Below are 24,399 nucleotides of genomic sequence, written 5' to 3'. Positions count from 1 at the left end.
AATGTATTTCCTCCAGGCCTGCAAAACAGTTGTTAACTCTGGCTATCAATTCTTTGTTTGAAGTGAATCTTCGTCCACTGAGAAAAATTTTAAATTTTGGGAAGAGATGGAAGTCCGACAAAGCCATATCAAGTGAATAAGGTGGGTGCGGCAACAATTCATACCTTACTTCCTGTAATTTTGCCACGGCGACTGCACAGTGCAGGTGCACATTGCCTTAATGAAAGATGACTTTCTTCCTTGCTAAACCTGGCCTTTTTTCGTGTATCTTTTGTTGCAATTTGTCCAGGAGGTTAGCTTAGTATTCTCCAGTAATTGTTTGCCAAGTAGGGAGATAATCTACAAACAGAATCTCCTTCACATCCCAGAACACTGATGCCATGACCTTTCCCACTGAAGAAATTGTCTTTGCTTTCTTTGGTGGTGGAGAATCAGCATGTTTCCACTGCTTTGATTGTTGTTTTGTCTCTGGGGCACCCAAGTTTCATCTGTGGACACAAACCGGCACAAAAAATCTTGTTCATTTCTCCTAAAACAGGCCAAACATTGTTGTTCTGATATGTCCACTATAATGCGTTTTTGGTCCAGTGTCAAGAGTCGTGGTACCCATCTTGCAGATAATTTTTTTTTTTTTTCATTTCTAATTTTTCAGTCAAAATGTGACATACTATATAGGGAAGCAAGAGAAAAAAAAGTTGAAAACAAATAAGTCACCATGTCCAGATGGAATCCCAATTTGGTTTTACAGTACTCGGCATATTGACCCCTTATTTATCTTGCATTTACTGATGGTCTCTTGCCCAGCACAACACAAAGTCCTAAGCAACTGGAAAAAACACAGGTGACTCCTACATATAAGAAAGGTAAAAGAATGGACCCACACAATTACAGATCAATATTCTTAACAACGGTTTGCTGCTGAATTCTTGAGCAGATTCTGAGTTCCAATATAATATACTTCCTTGATACAGAAAAGTTTCTGCGTACAAATCAGCACGGATTTAGAAAGCATCACTCATGTGAAACTCGGCTTGTTCCTTTCCCACATGACATCCTATAAACCATAGATGGATGACAACAGGCAGATTCCACATTCCTAAATATCTTTTGACACAGTGTCCAACAGCAGACTGTTGACAAAAGTCCAGGCATACAGATTAGGTTCCATGATATGTGAGGGTCTCAAAGACTTTTTAAGAAATAGAAACCAGTCTGTTGTCCTCAACAGTAAGTTTTCATCATGGACAAGGGTATTGTTTGGAGTGTCCCAGTGAAGTATGATAGATCCACTATTATTATCTATACACGTAAATGGTCTGGCAGACAGGGTTAACAACAAAATTTATGGCTGTTTGCTAATGACACTGGGACTAGGACATTCATGACCAGTGACAGGTGGGTGGGGAGTAGGGAGGGGAGGGGGGCATGCTAGCTTTCACAGAAATGGAAACATGTTATCTTTTTTATAGATCATGATTACCATGGCCTATTATTTTAGTATGAGAACAAAGTTTTCAAACAGTGCCAGAGTTGGCAGTTTTTTATGGTTACTTATAAGTCACCATTCATCTTCCAAAATACTCCACACCCCGTACAAACTATCATACAGGCACCCTTGCAGTGTAGTGTACAAGAAGGTGTCATGATAGAGTGACTGTAAGAGGACACAAGATGATTTAGACAGACTTCCTAGTCTGCGTGGCAAATGGCAGCTCACTCTAAATGTAGAAAAACGTAAGTTAAAAAGAATGTGTAAGAAAAATAAGCATTTAACATTCGAATCCAGCACTAGTAGTGTGCTAGGCATAATGTTGCAAAGCAATATGAAATGGAATGAGCACATTAGGTTGGTAGTTGGGAAGACGAATGCTCAACTTCGTTTTATTGGAAGAATTTTGGGAAAGTGTAGCTCATCTATAAAGGAGATGGTGTATAGAACGCTAGTGAGAGCCATTCTTGAGCACTCCTCGAGTGTCTGGGATCCCCACCAGGTCAGTTTAAAGGAAGACATTGAAGAAATTCAGAGGCATGCCACTACATTTGTTACTGGTAGATTCAATCAGTATGCACGTATTAAGAGGATACTTTGTGAACTCAAATAGGAATCCTTGGAGAGAAGCCAACAGTCTTTACCTGAGGCACTACTGCAGAAACAGAGAAAAATTATTTGAGGCCAACTGAAGAATGATTCTACTGCCATCAGCATACATTTTGTGAATGACCATGAAAATGAGATGAGATGGTGGCTTCCGAAGTATATATTGATGGTCAGCCATGAAAACCTGATGACTCAATTTTGTTAAATTTTGCAGAAGTAAAAATGGTTTCTTAAAAAAATAATATAAAGTGATACAGAAAGATGCTACATGTGCAACTGTACAGTAGAATTTTTTTTATTTATTATGGTTTTAGGGCACAAAACAGCTACGGTCGTAAACCCCATTCTCTGGCTTAGTGAAGGGTAATAACAGGAATTTAAATCAGCAGCAATGGGAGCTAAACTCAAGGAGGAGGAAAACTAAAAATGTAAGGAAATCTTAGAAAAGTGCTATTGAAGGAGGGTTGGTTTTCCTGAAAAGAGCTTCAAATAACCGATGTCATCTCATTAACACTTATTAATTCAAGGACGCAATCAGCTGAGTGCATGTCATCTGCTAGAAGAGAAGATGTATCAGGCGACAGCTGTAAATGGCGTGCAGCAGATTAAAATAGGGGCAGTGAAGTAAAAGGTGTCTCACCGTCCACAGTTGAGAGCAGTGAGGACAAAGTGGGGGGAGGATCGCGACTTAAAAGATGTCGATGGATAAAAAGACAGTGCCCAATCTGGAGTCTAGTTAAAATTACCTCCTCCCGCCGACGAGGCTGGGAGGAAGAGGTCCAAGCACAGGAAAGAGGTTTTATGTCCCGCAGTTTATTATCTTGATGTGCAGACCAATGCGTGTGCCATAAAACAGCAACATGATGACATAAAACACTCTGTAGATTGGCACAGGGAACAATGCGAACAGGGGACTGAGGAAGAGAGATGGCAGCCTTTGGTGCTATATCGGCAGCCTCGTTTCTGTGTGTACCAACATGCCCTGAGGCCCAGAGGAATGCCACAGAGATGATCCCCCCCCCCCAAGTGGAGGCAGTCCTGAATCTGCTGGACCAGAGGGTGGATGGGATAAAGAGCTTGGAGGTTGAGAAGAGAGCTGAGTTAATCCAAGCATATAATATACTGTATCCGCTGATGGTGATGGATGTATTGGATAGCCTGGAGAACAGCGGAATGCTCCGTAGTAAAAACCAAACTGTTCAGGAAGACAAAATCTAATAGGGGTGTCATCAATAATATAGGCACTCTCAACACCAAAGGTGGTCTTGGAGCTGTCATTGTAAATAAATGTGGCATCCTCCATTTGTGCGCATAGAGGAGCAAAATCCCGACGATAAACAACTAGGGGGGGGGGGGGGGGGGGGGGAGAGGGTACTATTCTTGGGAAGCTGACAATGATCACGGAGAAGGCAGGTCTGGAGGTGAAGCCAAGGTGGCTTTGTACACCCATTTGTCAAGAAAGTTTTAGGAAATTAAAAGGAAAGTGAATGTAGCAATTGACAGAAACAGACTCCTGGTGATAATAGAGAGGGAGGGCTGCCTGCATACCATAAATCCAAGGAGGCGTAAAAAAAAAAAAAAAAAAGGGGCATAGGTCAGATGAGCAAGCATGGAAGACAGACGACTAGCGTAATGACTCAGGACAGCTCAACAATTGGACAGCAGAGGCTCAGCAGTCTCAGCGTTAAGGCTCTCCACAGGACTAGTGTAAAAAGCTCCAGACACTAAACGCAATCAAGGTGGTGGACAGAATCTAGATGTTGAAGAATAGAAGGCCGTGCAGCAGAGGAGTAAACTATAATTCCATAGTCCAATTACGAGCGCACTAAGTTGCAATATAGGTGGAGAAGGACCGTTTGGTCCGCTCCCCAGGAGGTGCCACTCAGAACATGGAGGGTGTTGAGGGACCGTAGGCAGCGAGCCAAAGGATATGAAACGTGAAAAGACCAGCAGTTTTCTGTCAAATGTAAGTCCCCAGAATTTGGCGATGTCCACGAACAGAAGGTCAACAGGGCCTAGATGTAGGGAAGGCAGATAAAACTCCGTGTGACCCAAAAATTTACACAAACAGTCTTACTAGGAGAAAATATGAAGCAGGTTTCGATGCTCCGTGAGTGGAGGTGATCAAGACATCTTTGAAGACGTCGTTCAAGAAGGCTGTTGCATTGAGAGTGGTAATAGGTTGCAAAATCGTCAACACATAGGAAGCCTGAGACATGGGGAAGTAGAAAGCCATAAATGGATTTATGGCAATCGCAAATAGTACAACACTTAGCACAGAGCCCTGGGGCACCCTGTTTTCTTGGGAGAAAGTACGGGATAGAGGAGTGTTCACCTGCACTCTATCATAAATTCACAGATGAAAAGGGATAGCCAACCTTGACAGCCCCAAGATGCCTGTCCTCCAATAGGTATCGTATGCCTTCGCCAAATCAAAAAATACAAGTGGAGAGAGCAGCAAAATGGTCAACAGTAAAATGATGTTTTCAGGAACCACAATGGGCAGTTGTTAAAAGGTTTCAGAACTACAACCACCAGCCTAAACGACAATTTACAATATGTTCCAAAACCTTACACACACTACTCATGAGAGAGATTGGCTGCTAGCTGGAGGGGAGATGCTTGTCCTTTCCAGGTTTTGGAACAGGAATGAGGATGGCTTTCCGCCATCTTCTGGGAAAGGTATTGTTGACCCAAAGGCAATTATAAAGGCAAAGGAGGTAGCACAGACTAGGGCATGATATATGCAGCAACATTTGGATGTGAATACCATCTGGTCCCAGAACAGAATGGCAAGAGGACGAGAGTGCACGTCTGAGTTCCCACATAGAAAAAAACGATATTATGGCTTTCGCGATTTTGGAGAGGAAAATGCAAGATCTCGCTATTCCGCTACCCATTTCTTCAGGAGAAAGGTTGATGGGTAATTAGAAGAGATCAAAATCACAGCAAAGTGTCGACCGAGTTATTTAGAGATTGTGACTGGGTCCAGTAAGGTATCATGGGCGACAGTTAGCCCAGAGGTCGGGGAAAAACTGGACGTGCCAGATATCTATTGGATTCGACTCCAAACAACTGATGAGGGAGTGAAGCTATTAAAGGAGCTGGTAAAGAAATCCCAGCTTGCCTTTTTGCTATCGCGTATGATGCAACAGCATTGCTCACACAACTGCTTATAGTAGATACAGTTGGCTAACATAGGATGATGGCAGAAAACGTGAAGAGCACATATCCACTCGCATATTGTGTCACGGAATGCCTCATTCCACCGTACGAGGTATTGATAGAAGAATAACTTCCATAACATGAGTGACCTCACCGTTAATGCTAAGAAACTGACGGTCATCAAATGTTGCTAGAGAGGAGAAGTGTCCAATCGGCTTGGGGAAACTTCCAGTGTCTTGGTCGCATAGATGGCAGTTGTGGCTGTAATCAAGGGACACATGGAAAATGGTCACCCTTGTATGTATCACCAAGAGTGAACCATTCATAGCACCGAGCTAGCCGAACAGTACTGACCGAAAGGTCCAAATGAGAGTAGGTTGATGTGGAGGCAGACAAAAATCTAGGGTACCCAGTGTTGACGCAAACAAGATCCCTTTGGTGGAAGAGGACAATCAATAGGGAGCCTCTTGGACAAGGACACGGAAATCCCCAAAGCGGGCGGTGGGCGTCGAAGTCCCCAACCAGCAAATTGGGGGTTGGGAGCTGACCAAGGAGATGAAGGAGATTGACTCTTGCCATTGGTGTAGATGATGGAATGTATAAGGTACAAAGAGAGAAGGTGAATCCAGAAAGGGAAAGATGTATAGCGACACCTTGGAAGGAACTGTGTAAGTACATTGGGTGATAATGGATAGTATCAAGGAGAAGAATCGTAAGTCCGCCGTGTGCCGGAACGCCAGCAACAGAGGGAAGATCATGGACACAAAAAAAAAGAGAGGGAAAATCTCACCACAGTTGCCGTCAACTCAGCGACCGCTGAGAGCCAGTGGCCGACGGTGTGGAATGGCATACAGCCAGAGGCAGAAGATCCTGATCCATAGGTTTTTTGGGGGCAACTCCTGCTGCCAGTGGTCAGCTGGTTGACCAACCGCCAGCGGTGCGTTTCAGCGACACGGAAGATGGCCAAGGATGGCTACCGCTGGGTGGCACTGTAGAAGAGACATGCCATGGCGGAGAAGGAGAGGAACCTTTTTTCTTATGAGCCTTCTTGGAAGCAGGACACTGAGATGGAGGAGCTTATGGTTGTGAGGTCTGGGTACGTAAAAAATCTTCACGAGTAGACACTTTTTTAGAAGTCCAGGCATCTGATTTTGGGGCCTATGATTTAGCAGGAGCTGATGGAGGTTGAGCCTTAGAGTGAGTGGGTGATAATGGGAGGGTGAACAGGCGATCTTTGGGCTGGCTTATCTGACAACCATGGTACTAAAGGTGAGATCTCAAGTCTGTGTGGCTACTTCCTTAGTAGGTCAAGGAGAGAGGAGGAAAGTGCAATATTTACATATGGGGAACTCAGTGGCTATCTACTGGTGAATAACTTACAAGCAGCAAAGGTAGACACCTTTTCCTTCACTCGGACTTCCTGAATAATTCATTCATCTTTAAAAATAGGGCAATCTCTAGAGGAACCAGTGCGGTCATCCATACAGTTGATTCAACAAGGAGATGGGGGTGGAAAATCACCCTCATGGGTGTCCCTGCCACAAGTAACACGTTTGGTCGTATTGGAACATGACTGGCTGGTATCGTTAAACCTCTGATACTGACAGCAACACGTTGGGTTGGCGATGTAAGGGGCTTGTTCTGTATGCTCCAAAGGCCAACAGAATCCCTTCATGGAGATCATGTCGAACATCTTTAAATAAGAGGGTCCCGCAGATTCATACATCGTGCACCCATAATCGAGCCCAGATCGTACAAATACCATGTAAAATCAGAGCAGACAAGTCATGTCTGCTCCCCACGTACTGTGGCAAAGACATTTTAAAATACTTAAAGCCTTAAATGACTGTTTTTTTGGGCCCTTAAGATGTGGTAACCACGTAAGCTTAGAGTCAAATGTTAGGCCCAGAAATCTCACTGTGACTTTAAAAGAAAGGACGGTGTCCCTCATCCTCACCTTAGCAAAGTTTAAAATGGAACAAGAACTGTTAAAAAGAACACACTGTTCTGTGTCCACTCATCCAAACATTGAAGAGTTAGTTGCAACTGATGTGTTGTCGTTGCAAGTAAAAACTGAGAAGTCACCCACAAACAAAGAACACTGGTCAAGACTTTTTCACTATGGACGTAATGCTATTAACAGCTATGGCAAAGACAGTCATACTCGAAATGCTACCTTGAGGTGGACAGTTCTCCTGCTCAAAGTGATCAGACAGGATGTCACCAACTCTGTATCTAAAACATTGTGGTGAGAGGAAGGACCGAATAAAAATGGGAAGACAACCACGAAAAACCCATTCTTGAAGCTGCTCGAGGATATGATGCCTCTAAGTAATATCATAGACCTACCAAATGTCAAAAAATACACCGAGAAGGTGTTAGTCAGCTTAGGAAAGCCTGTTGTATAGCTGCCTCCAGTAGGATCAGATTATGAAAGGTGGAGCGACGACACTTCCTGAACCCACACTGAAAGCAACTAAGGAGGCACCTGGATTCTAAGATCCTGACAAAATGGTTGTTGACCATCTGCTCCTACGTCTTTCCCACACAGCTAGTGGGTGCAACACTATGATAACCACTCAGGAATGTACAGTCTTCCCCGGGTTTTAGGAGAGGAATTAAAACTGCCTCATGAGATGAGTCGGAAAAGTGAGGCAAGGCCCAAATGGCAATGTCTTTGTTTCGCCTTTCACAGGTGCCACAGCATACTATAATGAATTCTGTCGTGACCAGGAGATGTGTCATGAGCCACAGACAATGCAGAATCCAGTTCCCACATGGGAAAGAGGCAGTTCATCAGTGGTGGACCAGAGGTCCACACTAAAACCTGTCAGCAGCCACTCTACGGTGCTGGAAATCTGGATCCTGACTGGCAACTGCAGTAACTAAGGCAAAATAGGCCACCATAGTATGGGCAATCTGTTGATTTGTTTGGAGAGTGCCATTCCCCATTACAGCAGCCATGGAGTACCTCCCTCCTGTCCCAGAAATTCTCCTGACAGTCTCCCATACAACATAACTCTTGCTGGAACAATTAATGGTATTCAAAAACAGTTGCCATGACCTCTTCTTGCTCTCTCTAATAATTTGGCGGCACTTTGCCCTCACCACTTTAAATACTGCAAGATTCTCCATAGTTGGCAGACACTTCACCCTATGCAGAGCTGCACTCTACCAAGGGACAAGTTGCCTCTTCTGTTGTCCTGTGGTGTGTGAAATGAATGCTGGAGTGGCATGGTGGATCATTTTGGTAATATGATCCACCCATGCCTCGACATTGGCACAATGTTCAAACTGGGTCAACTAGCTATAAAGTGTCCAGTGTGTCCTACCGAGCACTCACTGTGGTGGTTTCCTTTCAGGTTCCAGTCCATCTAGCAGATGAATCCAGATCTGGAAGTGATCACTTCTGTGCAAGTTGTCAACCACTTCCCATTGAGCAGTGTGAGCAAGAGCTGGAGTTGGAGACCAAAGTGAGAGACCAATGGCAAAGAACGACCCAGTTGCTGTGCACTGTTCCGTATTAAGCAAGCATGCACATGATGACATGAGAAGCCTCTCAGTTGCTCCATCCTTGGGGCAGGAAGTTGCAGAGCCCCAAAGCACATTGTGTGCATTAAAATCATTACAGAGGATGAAGGGGCGGGGAAGCTGTGTAATAAGGTTTCTTAGGGCCTCCACATCAAGCACATAGTGTGGGGGCAAGTAGAGGGAACAAATTGTCAATGGATGACGCACATGCAATGCTATGGCAACTGCTTGTTAAGTCATTGTAAGGGAGAGAGGCAAGGAGTGGTAGTCTATCTCTCTCTCCATGTCATCCTTTTTGTGTAGGATATAGCCTCATAGCTCAGGGCAAACAATTAATGGAAATTAGTCTCCTGGAGACACAGACACAGTGGTCTACCCTGAGATAGGAGGCACAGTTCCTCCACATGCGCCCTGAACCCCTGTAAATTCCACTGTAGGATGGGAGCCATTTCATCGAGGTGGTTTTTAATGTACCACTACCTTTGTACTGCAGAGGTGAAGCACTTGTAGAGTGAGGGCGAACTGAAGGGCTGCCTGGATCCAAGGCATCTAACTCCATGATGTTCTCCTCATCAGTCAGACGGGAAATAATGAGATCTGATGTCGCTTGGGACAGCTTTTGACCTGAACGTCGTGAACCTTTCCCTGCCCCTTTGAGGATTGGGAGGAGGTGGGGGCATTGAGAGGCACTCTGCTTTTCTTGTACCTTCTGGATGCTAACTGTGGAACTGTTGTTGGTCTTCCCTGATGCAGCTGCCCAGATTGCTTCGTCCTTACTCGTTTCCTTGGCATGTACATGTGCACATAAAAGTGCTTGTGGTGGATACAAGCACACTAGACATCATTTGCATCAAAGTGTCCACCTTGGGAATACATTTCTGCACCATGGAAGAACATGAGGTGGCAAAGACAAGGGGTTTCATCGCCCCCCCTTTTTTTTCTGCTTCGGCACAGGGGATCCACTTGGTTACTTTTATTTCCTGTATTTTGCATTCCTTAGCAGTCTCTGCTCCAGCCCGTGTGGTTCCCGGAACATTTGATGCAGATCACTGGAGACAGGCAGTTAGTCCCAACTTCATGAGCAGATTTTCCGCACTTCACCTCCACAACTCATGGTTGTATGGCACCGCATAGGGTTTGGAATGTAAGGCCAAACATTAAGTCAAAGAAATCCTGAAATAATATGTTCAGGCAGTGTTGGGGAATTGAATGTGACAGTGAAAGTGGCTCTCTTTTCAGTTTCTTCATTATTCCTTCATGTTCGTTGCTCCACATCAACTATCCCCTGGGATGGCCATTCTTGCTTCAATTCTGCTATGTCCATGTCCATGATATCTCGGCATGTGACAACATCCTCACTGGAGCTGAGAAGTGTGCATCAACAATGATATCATATACACCCAATTTCCTTAATTTCTGAAGGAGATTCACTTACTCCGACCTGTAAGTTTTGACCAACAATGAGCCACAATGAGCCATTACACACTTGTTTTATAGATCTTAAAGTGCCAGCCAGGCCTTCCAAACACTTATGGACACGAAAGAGGGATATTTCTTCAAATTTCCCCTCCTTCCTCTTTATCACCACAAACACATTGTTGTTCACGAACCCATGAGCTCTGTTACTGAAGTCCACAGTATTCTTATTATCAGGAGGACTAACCTCTCTCATTCTCTTGGATGAATCTACATCTACATCTACATTTATACTCCGCAAGCCGCCCAACAGTGTGTGGCAGAGGGCACTTTACATGCCACTGTCATTACCTCCCTTTCCTGTTCCAGTCGCGTATGGTTCGCGGGAAAAACGACTGCCAGAAAGCCTCCGTGCACGCTCGAATCTCTCTCTAATTTTACATTCATGATCTCCTCGGGAGGTATAAGTAGGGGGAAGCAATATATTTGATACCTCATCCAGAAACGCACCCTCTCGAAACCTAGACAGCAAGCTACACCGCGATACAGAGTTTCTCTCTTGCAGAGTCTGCCACTTGAGTTTTCTACACATCTCCATAATGCTATTACACTTACCAAATAACCCTGTGACGAAAATCGCCACTCTTCTTTGGATCTTGGGTGTGTATACTCCCAGGCTCTATACCCATCCTGCTGAGAGGACAAGAGGATGATTTCAAGGGTTTTGTCTCGGTCCAACGAGCAGCTGGAGAAACAAGGGTCCACTCAGACAGAGCCCCGCATGCCTGAGTAAGCCTTATACGACTGGGGTGCAGCAGGTTCCCCAGAGGTTGCCTGCTAATGACTGTTCAACCTCAACAGCCATGCATCCCACCAGTGCGCAGCACACCTTGAGATCGAGGGTTTTTTATAGAGGCTTTTACCAACCTTGCAATAAAGGTGGTCATGCCAAGATCCTCATTCCCTGAGACACATGTTCCACCACCGAACCGCATGGTGCTCGCTGAAGCATGCCAACAGCTTACAGTGACAGGGGACTGGCGTTGTTTACCAGTCCCCAGCTTAGAAAGCCCGGGGTCGCCAAGACGGTATTCAGCAAATGAATTCTGAGCACCTGAGGGCTCAACAACCTAAGTTGAGCTGTTAAGCTCATCTTGAAAAATCGAGGGGGCAGGGAAATAAATAAATAAAAAATTGCACTGCACACCTAGCAAAACATCACAAAAACTTACAAAACTCAGTAATGCCAACATGAGTTGAACTACATGGCCCAACCTGACAGAATGACACCACTAAAGAAATCCTAATAGAAATTGCACTACCCACCCAGAGAAAAATTATGAAAACTAACAAACTGAAATTATGAAAACTTGCAAAATGCAGTATCAACAATATCAGTCGACCTGTCCACAACACCACAAAATCCAAACTTGCTCATATAACTAACACTGAAAACCTAACTTAACCAACTTAGGCAAAAGAAACTCCATAATACCTACCACAGAACCAAAAAATTCATAAACTGCATAACACGATTTTCGATATACAAGAAGCACATGATTCCACTCACAAACACAGATACCACACATACTAAAAATCAGAGAGAGAGAGAGAGAGAGAGAGAGAGAGAGAGAGAGAGAGAGAGAGAGTAAAATAAAACCATAAAACTTACTTTCAATCCAATGTCATCTGACACACAAATCTAGCAATTATAGTGACAGCAAAATAATATGCCATCAACACAATCCCTTGAACAGCAAGCCAATGCAGTCTTCTCAACATAGGAACCTCAAGGCATGCAAAGTTATATGCTGTTCCACTGACAATGCTAAATATACTAGGCATAATCTGTACATCTGTATCAATTCAGGTAGGGGGTTACCTTCATAGTCTCGGATGTTACTGAAATTAGCATATGTTAAAATTGAGGAGTAAGTAAGAAACACGTATTATTTTGTTTTCTACAAAAAAATTCCTGCCTCGAGATACAGGCCTCCAAAGATGACATTGCAAACACCATTTTGAAGGATGCAAGTTAAGAAATTATTATTTTTTTTAATGCTGTATCTCTTAACAGTTGTGGTTATTTTGTTAAGAGGTTTTTTGTTTTTGTTTTTTTACACTTTGTTGTAGTTTCTTGCCAGTTTCTTTGTCATGGTTGTTCATTGCAAGTTTCTGTAATGTTGCTGTTCAGTGGTAATTCGGTTACTGAAGAGGCTTCTACGAAATCTAAGACTATCCAGTGAGTTCTGTGTTTTTGTGAGGAGTTTGCCAGTTGACACAGTTACAGTGTGTTCTGTGAAAAGGACTGTTTGAAATGTCTTCTGACTGGGGCCACAGGAGAAAAGTGTGCCAATTATTTGCATATCCACAAAAAGAGTGCCATACAAGACAAACAAAAAAACAGACTTTGTTCAGGTTGGGAATAAGTGTTCTCATTTGAAGCCTGTTTCAAAACGAACATGTTTCCAGTGATGACTTTTTGTGTTCTAAATATTTTGACAGAATAACAACAATGATAGTATCTGAACAAGCCTCTCATGGTGCAGATGACACAAATTTTGCATGTATAGAAGAAGAATTAAATACCCTGAATCAGTCAACTACAGATGTAGGTGTCAGTCCTGTTAAGAAACCGTGGCCAGTGAAGTTGAGTCATAAGCTCTATGGATCAAGAAAGCACAGAGAAATTACTAAAGCTACGGATGAATACACTACAGCAAAACTGACCACACTCTTCAAAGTAGAAATTCCATCTTCAGAAGAAAATGAACTAAAGCACTCTTGCACCTCTTGCCAGGAATTTATCACAAATATCAAGTCAGCTGTTGAATATTGTGCATCCTACAGTGAAAAGGTGCAAGTTTTAACTTTTATTCAAGAGACATTTTTAAAGAAAACAATTTTGAACCACATTCCGTCAGTACCAAAACATGGTAGACAATTCAAGAAATGTGAGGTCTGTAGAAGGAGCCTTTGGAAGACCAGATCCCTATTATGGTCATCCTGTAGAAGCACATCAAGTTCAAATAGTGCAGTCATTTTATCTGGAAGATAAAAGGGACTGTTCTCTCCAGAGTGCCTACAAAAAAGACACTATAACTGTAACAGTTGAAGGTCAAAAAGTTGTGAAACAGTCTGGATGATTGACTGATCTGGCCTTGTAAGACTAAGCAACGGCCTTGCTGCGCTGGTACTGAGAACGGCTGAAAGCAAGGGGAAACTACGGCCGTAATTTTTCCCCAGGGCATGCAGCTTTACTGTATGGTTAATGATGATGGCATCCTCTTGGGCAGAATATTCCGGAGGTAAAATAGTCCCCCATTCGGATCTCCGGGCAGGGACTACTGAAGAGGATGTCGTTATCAGGAGAAAGAAAACTGGCATTCTACGGAGCGGAGTGTGGAATGTCAGATCCCTTAATCGGGCAGGCAGGCTAGAAAATTTAAAAAAAGGAAATGGATAGGTTAAAGTTAGATATAGTGGGAATTAGTGAAGTTCGGTGGCATTAGGAACAAGACTTTTGGTCAGGAGACTACAGGGTTATAAACACAAAATCAAATAGGGGTAATGCAGGAGTAGGTTTAATAATGAATAGGAAAATAGGAATGCGGGTAAGCAACTAGAAACAGCACAGTGAACGCATTATTGTGGCAAAGATAGATACGAAGCCCATGCCTACTACAGTAGTACAAGTTTATATGCCAACTAGCTTGGCAGATGACGAAGAAATTGAAGAAATGTATGATGAAATAAAAGAAATTATTCAGGTAGTGAAGGGAGAAGAAGATTTAATAGTCATTGGTGATTGGAATTCAGTAGTAGGAAAAGGGAGAGAAGGAAATGTGGTAGGTGAATATGGATTGGGGGGAAGAAATGAAAGAGGAAGCTGCTTCGTAGAATTTTGCACAGAGCACAACTTAATCATAGCTAACACTTGGTTCAAGAATCATAAAAGAAAGTTGTATACATGGAAGAATCCTGGAGATACTAAAAGGTATCAGATAGATTATATAATGGTAAGACAGAAATTTAGAAACCAGGTTTTAAATTGTAAGACATTTCCAGGGGCAGACGTGGACTCTGACCATAATCTATTGGTTACGAACTGCAGATTAAAACTGAAGAAATTGCAAAAAGGTGGGAATTTAAGGAGATGGGACCTGGATAAACTTACTAAACCAGAGGTTGTACAGAGTTTCAGGGAGAGCATAAGGGAACAATTGACAGGAATGGGAGAAACAAATACAGTAGATGAAGAATGGGTAGCTCTGAGGGATGAAGTAGTGAAGGCAGCAGAGGATCAAGTACATAAAAAGACGAGGGCTAGTAGAAATCCTTAGGTAATAGAAGAAATATTGAGTTTAATTGATGAAAGGAGAAAATATAAAAAAGCAGTAAATGAAGCAGGCAAAAGGGAATACAAACGTCTAAAAAATGGGATTGACAGGAAGTGCAAAATTGCTAAGCAGCGATGGCTAGAAGACAAATGTAAGGATGTAGAAGCGAGTATATCACTAGGGTTTAGATAGATACTGCCTACAAGAAAATTAAAGAGACCTTTGGAGACAAGAGAACCACTTGCATGAACATCAAGAGCTCAGATGGAAACCCAGTTCTAAGCAAAGAAGGGAAAGCAGAAAGGTGGAAGGAATCTATAGAGGGTCTATACAAGGGCGATGTACTTGAGGACAATATTATGGAAATTGAAGAGGATGTAGATGAAGATGAAATGGGAGATAAGATACTGCGTGAAGAGTTTCACAGAGCACTGAAAGACCTGAGTCGAAACAAGGCTCGCGGAGTAGACAACATTCCATCAGAACTACTGACGGCCTTGGGAGTGCCAGTCCTGACAAAACTCTACCATCTGGTGAGCAAGATGTATGAAACAGGCAAAATACTCTCAGACTTCAAGAAGAATATAATAATTCCAATCCTAAAGAAAGCAGGCGTTGACAGATGTGAAAATTACCAAACTATCAGTTTAATAAGTCACAGCTGCAAAATACTAACACAAATTCTTACAGGTGAATGGAATAACTAGCTGAAGCCCACCTCGGGGAAGATCAGTTTGGATTCCGTAGAAATATTGGAACACGGGAGGAAATACTGACCCTACGACTTATCTTAGAAGCTAGGTTAAGGAAAGGCAAGCCTAAGTTTCTAGCATTTGTAGACTTAAAGAAAGCTTTTGACAATGTAGACTGGAATACTCTCTTTCAAATTCTGAAGGTGGCAGGGGTAAAATACAGGGAGCGAAAGGCTATTTACAATTTGTACAGAGACCAGATGGCAGTTATAAGAGTCGAGGGGCATGAAAGGGAAGCAGTGGTTGGGAAGATAGTGAGACAGGGTTTGTAGACTCTCCCCAATGTTATTCAATCTGCATATCGAGCAAGCAGCAAAGGAAACAAAAGAAAAGTTTGGAGTAGGTATTAAAATCCAGGGAGAAGAAATAAGAACACTGAGGTTTGCCGGTGACATTGTAATTCTGTCAGAGACAGCAAAGGACTTGGAAGAGGAGTTGAACGGAATGGACAGTGTCTCGAAAGGTGGATATAAGATGAACATCAACGAAAAGCTAAACAAGGATAATGGAATGTAGTCTAATTAAGGCGGGTGATGCTGAGGGAATTAGATTAGGAAATGAGACACTTACAGTAGTAAAGGAGTTTTGCTATTTGGGGAGCAAAATAACATGATGGTCGAAGTAGAGAGGATATAAAATGTAGACTGTCAAAGGAAAGCATTTCTGAAGAAGAGAAATTTGTTAACATCGAGTATAGATTTAAGTTTCAGGAAGTCGTTTCTGAAAGAGTTTGTATGGAGTGTAGCCATTTATGGAAGTGAAACATGGGCGATAAATAGTTTGGACAAGAAGTGAATAGAAGCTTTCAAAATGTGGTGCTACAGAATAATGTTGAAGATTAGATGGGTAGATCACATAACTAATGAGGAAGTATTGAATAGGATTGGGGAGAAGAGAAGTTTGTGGCACAAATTGACTAGAAGAAGGGATCAGTTGGTAGGACATGTTCTGAGGAATCAAGGGATCACCAGTTTAGTATTGGAGGGCAGCGTGGAGGGTAAAAATCGTAGAGGGAGACCAAGAGATGAGTACGCTAAACAGATTCAGAAGGATGTAGGTTGCGGTAGGTACTGGGAGATGAAGAAGCTTGCACAGGATAGAGTAGCATGGAGAGCTGCATCAAACCAGTCTCAGGACTGGAGTCAACAACAACAACAACAACAACAACAACAACAACAAACCTCCCATACTGTAACATGCCACCACATAATCCAACACACCCTCTGCAAACACGATACATGTCACAAGCGCACTGCCACCATAACATCAAGCAACACAACACAGTGCCATCAACAGTCAAAGCTGATGGACACTCAAGTCAACCACACCATACTTTCTGAGAGATACGATTTCTGATATTTCCATTACAGAAACTCCCATTATGGCTTCAAATCCACAGTTCAGACAGACTCTCAAAGTTTGTACAAATTCCAGTTGCCAACTTCTTACTCCGTCTAAGCCACATATAACCACCAATCACCCTCCTTTGACAATGTTCTAACTTAATTATCTTGGCTACTATGTAGTTGCCAGTTTCAAAGTGTTGTCTTTGATGTCAATTTCTACAACAGAGTATAGTTAAACACAATTCATACGACAAAATGAAAACTATGGCTGTTCCACTACCAATATACATGCCACAAATCAGCATTGATATTACCTCTCTCTTCACCAATTACCCTCTGTGAAGAACACTGAATGTTTCTTCTGATGGACTCAACCTCAAAGTGAATCACTGACCTCCATCCCCCTCTCCCATATCACTTTAATTTCATATCCATCAATAACTATTTTTTGAGAAGCAGATATACAGCTGAGAGAATAAAAATGGCTGCATTTTTCAGAACCTTTCCATAGATTACTTAGATTTTTCTAGAGGTCAGAAATCAGCCCTTGTATCTATGTGATACAGTGATGATTTTTTCACAATCATTTTCACACAAAAAATTTATCCGACCATTCACAGACTGAAGCCATATTACTTAATACCGATTTCTAACTCATTCATGGTGTAAAAGAACAGCCTCCTCTAGCATTACTTTTCTTCAACAGTAGTTGGCAATACTAGTATTAGTTTTCGAATTTTGGACAGTTTAATATTATGTCTGTTGCTTTTCTAAATACTTTGGTATAATTTTATAGACAGTATGCTATATTTCAGGCTAAAATTTATGAAAAGGAATTACTTTATTTTGGATGTTATAATCGATAAATACTAGTTCCAAATGTAAAATTAAAATTATTTTTTTTTAAATCATCTGAAATTACAAATTATTTGCACACTTCAAATTTCTATTATTAATTATGCACTCCTCTACTGTTTACTATGTTTATTTCTGAATTTTATGAAGAGAAAAATTATAAACCCTTCGGAATGTTGTTATTCCTGCATAGTGTGGAATGTCGTAAGGTTGCCTCTGATATGAACGGATGTATTTTTGTATAATAGGTGTGAACAATGTAATTTTGGCTTTGTTAACGTGAAAAATCAAAATACTGTATCACATACTAAAATGTGAGACAATCAGGGGTCAACCGAAGTGTACGATTCCACCCATCGGCTTTGACCTGTGACATAAGGCTGTGTGATGTCACGACAGGGCGGAGTTTGGTTTGTGACTGTGGTGTGTTTGTAGATGTGCCTGTGTTGCGGTTCGTGGTACCCTCTAGTGGTGTGTTTAGGGGTTTCGTGTTGTGTGGTGTATTGAGTTTAGTTTGGTGTTACTGGTTCTAATGGCTGGTTCTTGTTTTAGCTGTGTTTGGAGTGGAATTGGTTTCAGTGAGTTAACGATTTAGTGGTTTTGTGTGAAAAGTTATTGGAGTGCTGTTCGCTGTAGGTTGTGTGTTAATGTGAATAAATTAATTTGTTGTTGCTCTTGTTAGGTATGGATATGACCGGTAAAATAAATAGTATACAACTCCACGCTGTTATGGGCCCGACTCAGCTGGAGCTGATCAAATTTCTACAGCTTTTTGGGTTGATTGCGGAGTGGTTAAGTCCGGTGTCTGTCAGAATGAAATGACAATGGCGAAAGTTCCGGCGTCTCAGACCAGGGACGGTTATATATGGCGGTCCCGTAGGGATAACCTATGGCGCTCCATACATTCCTAATACGAGAAGTCCAAGTTGGGCATGCGTGAGATTGTGTTGTTGACATATTACTTTTGTTATATGTCCTATTAAAGTTTTCGCATGCATGAGACTGGCGTGAGCGACAGGAGTGTGCTTGACTGGTTTTCGTTTTGCAGTGAAGTATGTTCTGAGTTTATTAAGCACAGGGTTAAGTTAGGTGGGCCTGGGGTTGTGGTGGAGGAGTCACAGTTTGAGAAAAGGACGTATGGGAGGGGTAAGTCTGTGGTTGGTCTCTGGGTGTGTAGGGCTGTTGTACCGGAGGGGGGGATTTGGAATGTGTTTTTAGGATTGTGGATGGGTGGTATAAGATGGAATTAGTGGGGTTAATTGAGGAGCTTATAGAACCGGGATCCACTATAGTTTCCGACACTTTTTTTTTCTGATAGGGGGTTGGGTAAGAGGGGGTACAATCATTTAGTTGTTAACCATAGTTTAGAGTTTCAAAAATTACGAGATGGGGGCTTGCACAAATACTATAGAAGGGATGTTGGAGGCCATTAAGTCAGTTTTTGGGAGGGTGAAGAGGCGCTCTTCTAACCCTCAGTCTGATTCAGATGAGTACTGTTGGTGGAAGAGTGTTCCTGAGGGCTATTTTTTTTAGTTAGTGTGGTTTGGGTGGGTGGGTGGCTGCGGCTTGGGGGGGGGGGGGGGGGGTTAGTTGTTGATACCAGGGAGTGTGTTGGTTTGCGATTAAGTTGTGGAGGATCTATTTTGTTGCACTTTTTGTTGAGTTGTAGTGTGTGACTGAGATTTTTTATTTAGTTTGGTTTTTGTTTATGGGTATTTCATTTTGGGGTGAGGGGGGAGGTTGTATATTTTTTTATTGGTTTGTGGTTGTGTGTGGGTGTGTGTGCCTGTGTGTGATTGTGGTGGCCGGCGTAGGTTGCGGTACCAGAACTTTGTTGTTGTAAGTTTTTATTTTTCTTGTCCTTATTGTACTTGTTGTGTGTTGGGGTTAAGGGAAGGGTTTCATTACAATGTGTGGTTGTGGCTGTGGGTGTTCTGGTATAGGGAGTTGCTGTTGAGCTATATACGCCAAGGGAAGTGTTTGATTCCAGAGGATATTGTGTGTCGTGGAATTTGGAGAGTTTTGTGTTGTCGGTTTTATTCGTAGTTTTTTGCAGTTTGGTATGGTGGTGTGTGTTTAAATTTGTTTATATTTACTTTGTCCCCACCGCAAAACTCCCAATTTCCCACGCTTGTCCCATTAGTGTCATTAGGTTTTTTTTTTTTTATGGTACGTGTGCGTGTTGGTTTTTCAATGTATTTTCTTGTTTGTTGTCATGTTTACGTAATGACGTAATAGGCGCCATATTGGAGTCATGGTGTATAGTCACTTCCGCCATATTTGTAACATCATGGGTCAAAGCAGACAGGTGGAATCGGACACTTCTGTATTTCTGACAATCAGTGGTAAATATATTTACATAAAAAATTCTGCAACAACAATATTCCAATTTATTTAGTTGAAACCAATCATGCGGATCTGATGTTAGATTTTCAGCTTCAAGAATCAGAATCCTAGACAAGAACTGGAGCAATCTCAACATGACAAACTAAGTAAAGTTGAAAGTTTATTGTAATCTTCGCTCCTCTCAAATCTTCATAAAAGACTTTGCTTATTAATTACTTGGACTGGGCATTGTTTAATGTGGACAACAGATGGAAGAAGGAAGGAGGGGGGAGATTACAGTGGTCAACTTGACATGAAGACCATATGGCAATAGTCCAGAGAAACAAAACATTTAAAAAAAAGTCATTGAATCTGATTAGGTTATTACTGTAATACGAACATGGGGGTAGAATACACACACTAAGTTGGAAAATGGGCTTTTGTTTGTATGCTAAAATTCTGAGGACACAAAGACACAGAAAAAGTACAGATCACTAGTAGAGATCACTGTTTGCTCCAAAATTATTTTAAATATACACTTAATAATAATTTCTTATAGAGAAGTTTCCAATTTAATTCCACTTATTTTAGAAATATTCTTTTATAAACCAAATAGTATTTTCAATAGTCAGACATAAATCTTAACTTTGAAAATATTACAGGGCAAGGATCAAGCAGATATTGGAAGTTTATTGAAAAATTTTAAGCACATTATTTGATGAGAGTTTGGAGTCTTAGTGTATGTCTGATATAACGAAGTCCAGTTTGCTTCTCGTGCTGCTGAGGCATACCTTCTCTCTGATGTCAAACTTACTTAAGTTGCTTTCTGACATAAAGAAATGCTGTATAGATACATAACTTCACAACCAGTATTTTTAGCTTGATAAAGAAGCCTCAGCAGTGTTCCTTAGGTCGCACTTTACTCATTATTCTGGTTACTTTTTAATGGATTATCAGAATTTCAATTAGATAACAGGAAAGATACCTTATCAGTATGCCATATAAACTGCATGACTGAAATATGCCACCTTCAGAAACTTATTAGTGATTGCATCTGTCAATTTCTCCATGATATAGCACACACTTGTTAGACAAGGCAAATATGTTCCTCCCAGTTTAATTTGGTATCAACACGAAAGCATAACTGTTTTAGTGTCTACATCTTTAACTAATCATAGAATTAGTTCTTGTGTTTATAGGATTACACAGCAGGTCATTGGAAAAAAAGAAACGAATTCATTTCTAGTTCCAGTGTCTTATTCATTGTTCCACCTTGTTAGGTGAGAAACAGAGTGTAAAATGAACTTTGTAGGAGAGTACGACACCGACACACACACACACACACACACACACACACACACACACACACACACACATGTATACTAATTTCAGCAAAGAAGAGCAAATAAAAAATAAAACAAACTGCATCTCCCTTTTAACAACATACAAGCAGCATAATCTTCACACTTTGGAATGGAAAGTGCTCTGCTATTTTGAAACATTTACTCAAACACTGTGACGGTGACATGCTTCTGTTAGTACTAATAATCTAGAAACACATGGTACGAACAACATGCCAAGTGAAATGAACATAAAAGGATGTAATTAGGTAAGACTAGTAACATTAACAATTTCTAAAAATTGAAAACATGGGTAATTTACAGCTACTACCTACAACAACTATTGTTATGAAGAGCAACAATTGAAGAACACAACTTGCAATTATCACTTACATTTATCCTATGAGCTATTGTGTAAACATGTTAGTAACACTTCAATCTGTGTGGTATATGACTCACCCTTGAGGGCACTGATGGACATCTTTACCCTGCAAATGCAGAAGGTATGGAATACTTGGTCCACATAAGTCAATATCAAGGAGACCAACCTACAAATAAATGGAAAATTGTACAGGTTCACTTTATGAGCCTACTGTTATACGACATAGAGAAAACAAAACTAAGTACTAAGAAACAAGAAGTACGAAAAGGAAGTGCGCCCTCAGTATAGGGTGGACAAAGTGGTTTCTCTTTTGGTAAACATTAAATAGCCTACTATCATTTCCATTTTTCTCTATCAATAGGAAACATGAACCGCTGACAAGAAATTCTGTAACACTGGAGTTCCGTATGTTTACTAACGTGCAGTCGAGACCATCCAAAATAAAACTGCATCAGTTTTGCTGGAGGAACTTTGTCACAGAGCTATGCTATAAACACCTCTGCGCAAAGTGTTACTACCACCGGTATTATGCATAACTCTGTAAAAGTCTGTGCTGAATAGGTCTGGTCTGAAATCTACGTAGCGTCAGCGCCACATTCTAAAAGCACGATTACGTACCACATGCTCTTTCTTTCACGAAAATAGTAGCCTACCATAGCAGTCATTCTGTCGGATGCACACTGCTGACAAGACCACACAAGCGCTTCACGTTTTGAAGAGGCATTTGGAACAGTATGATAAAGTTACACTGGCTCAATAAATGATAATTACCTTATAACCGCTGTCTCTGAAAGCATACGCAAGTTGAGTACTTATTGTTGACTTTCCTACACCACCCTTTCCCGACAACACAAGTATAATGTGTTTCACGCCGTCAAGCATTCTGAATTTTTCGTATTATTTGTACGAATATTTTTCTATGCGTGACAATTGCACAATACAATAATGGCATACGACATCCTCCTCCACGCTGATGTAAACAATCACACAGTCATCTATGACAATTGACAACACGCCCTCTCCAACATCACTCAATTGTTCACATTCCAGCCACAGACTTTATAGCAAAGGGTTGCCAACTTTTAAATACAAAAACATCGTACCAATCACAAAAAATCGTCGCACAATCAATCTACCATAAAGCCTAGTTTACACGATGACATTGGGTTGCACCACTCGTTGCGTGAATAAGTTGCACGCAAATGGTTTCATATTTGACTGTAGACACGGCGAAACCAGAATATACTTGAATTTCGTCGTTTTGTGGATTCCTGAGTCGTGACTGATATGAAAGTTTTGGCATCTGCATGTCGCACGAGTTGTGATGGAGTTAAAGCTTGTTGCGTAGAATCGCTGCATAAGATAAAAATAAGAAACGTGTTGCGATTCGTGACTGGATGAAGAAAAGACGTCAGCTCAGATGCTCAGCCTCCTTGCTAAAATAATGTGTAATGGAAGACTCAAGAAGCTCTTTTAATTATGTTATAACGTCACCAGAAATGTTAACGTCTTTTCTAAATAGAGTTAATTATGCGATAAGGAATAAAGATATTGTAATGCACGAAACACTGTCGCCAGAACTGAAATTACATATCACTTTGCATGCATTACAATCTGGAACACTCGGCATGTTATAAGATGCGGTTTCAGTTGAGATGACGCTTTTTCATTAACACCAATAATTATTAACAGTAATGATTATTAACATCAACAGCAATAACTATTCGAAGCAGGCCGCATTTAAGAAAAGAATGGTTTGCAAATGTTTCAAAATTCAAACATACGTGAATGGGGAGCATTGCTGCGACGTTTTAAATAGATGAATATTGAATAAAGAATGTAGCTACTTGATTTGCTTAGCCTCCCACCTGTCAACAATTTCCCTTTTTAAAAAAAGAGTGGGCCAACTCGAACGATTGGATTTTAGTCTTGTAGACAAGAGCATTTCTACAGCTACAGTTACATTTGCTTGCATTTTTATTAATTCAGTTGTATATGTGCTCCTAATTAAATAACTTTTGCCCTGCAGCTCAGATATTGTCAAACTATTTTCTGATCGCACATCACGGTCTCAGGAGCAGCAATATGGTCTTATTTTTGTAATCAGCATCACTGAAATCCCACAAACACCTATGCAAAGCATATATATACAAAAAGCGAACTTTACTCTCCGTCCCACACTTCATATTTCAGTTTGTCTACATTCTACGACCACATATAACCTCAAAACCCATGCAACTAGTGTCGCAAAAGTCTGAACACGCCGAAACTGTTAAGTTTCACCAACGAGTTGCACAAACGTGTGACGCGCTTGCGCAGTAGCCGGTAGCGTAGTTGCCTGCAACCTAGTGTCGTCGTGTAAACTAGGCCGAACAGTCGTTACACTTCGCCTCGAAATTGTTGCCTACTGCGGCAGCAGCGTGCCAAGTGTCCAGTAATTTGAGTTTGGTGCGATCGTGAACGCGAACAAGAAGAAGAGACTACAGTTGTCTTTTTTTAGGTTTCCTAAGAACCCTGAGAGGTATATACCATTATGTTACTAAACTGAATCGTCAGGATTCGCTTGCAAATTACACTTATGTTGATGATTAATGTTTCGTTTTACGAGTACAAAATGGCTAGTGAATATCAGACGAGAAGATCTTATGAAAAAATACCCTGTTTACCTTTACAATAATAAGTTTTGTCCGCTACATGTCGAACAAAACCAGTTCATGAATGCAGACAATAATAAACTCGTGTGGAATGCAGTTAAGCACATTGTTTGTTTGACATTCCAAATACGCAACCTCAACTGACAAAGAGGAGACTGCCCCAAAGGTTCGACAATCCGACTAAAGCTGTAGAAC

The 24,399-nt window shown here is 41.5% G+C and overlaps 1 protein-coding gene across 2 annotated transcripts in view; it reads right to left on the bottom strand.

Moving 5' to 3' along the window:
• LOC126267023 (cytosolic Fe-S cluster assembly factor NUBP2 homolog) overlaps nucleotides 1–22,893 on the bottom strand; it is a 62,890-nt gene extending 39,997 nt beyond the window's left edge. For both annotated transcript variants that reach the window (XM_049971796.1, XM_049971798.1), the window contains exons 1-2: nucleotides 22,322–22,893; nucleotides 21,628–21,716 (exon numbers count right to left, since the gene is read on the bottom strand). In XM_049971796.1, the coding sequence (XP_049827753.1) occupies nucleotides 21,628–21,716; nucleotides 22,322–22,432 (200 nt within the window). In that variant the 5' untranslated portion in view covers nucleotides 22,433–22,893. The remainder of the gene's footprint in view (nucleotides 1–21,627; nucleotides 21,717–22,321) is intronic.
• Nucleotides 22,894–24,399: the final 1,506 nt, after the last annotated feature.

Source organism: Schistocerca gregaria, chromosome 4, assembly GCF_023897955.1.
Source record: "Schistocerca gregaria isolate iqSchGreg1 chromosome 4, iqSchGreg1.2, whole genome shotgun sequence".
NCBI lineage: Eukaryota > Metazoa > Arthropoda > Insecta > Orthoptera > Acrididae > Schistocerca > Schistocerca gregaria.
Note: the sequence above shows the minus strand (reverse complement) of the source record. Positions and strands in the feature narration are given on the sequence as shown.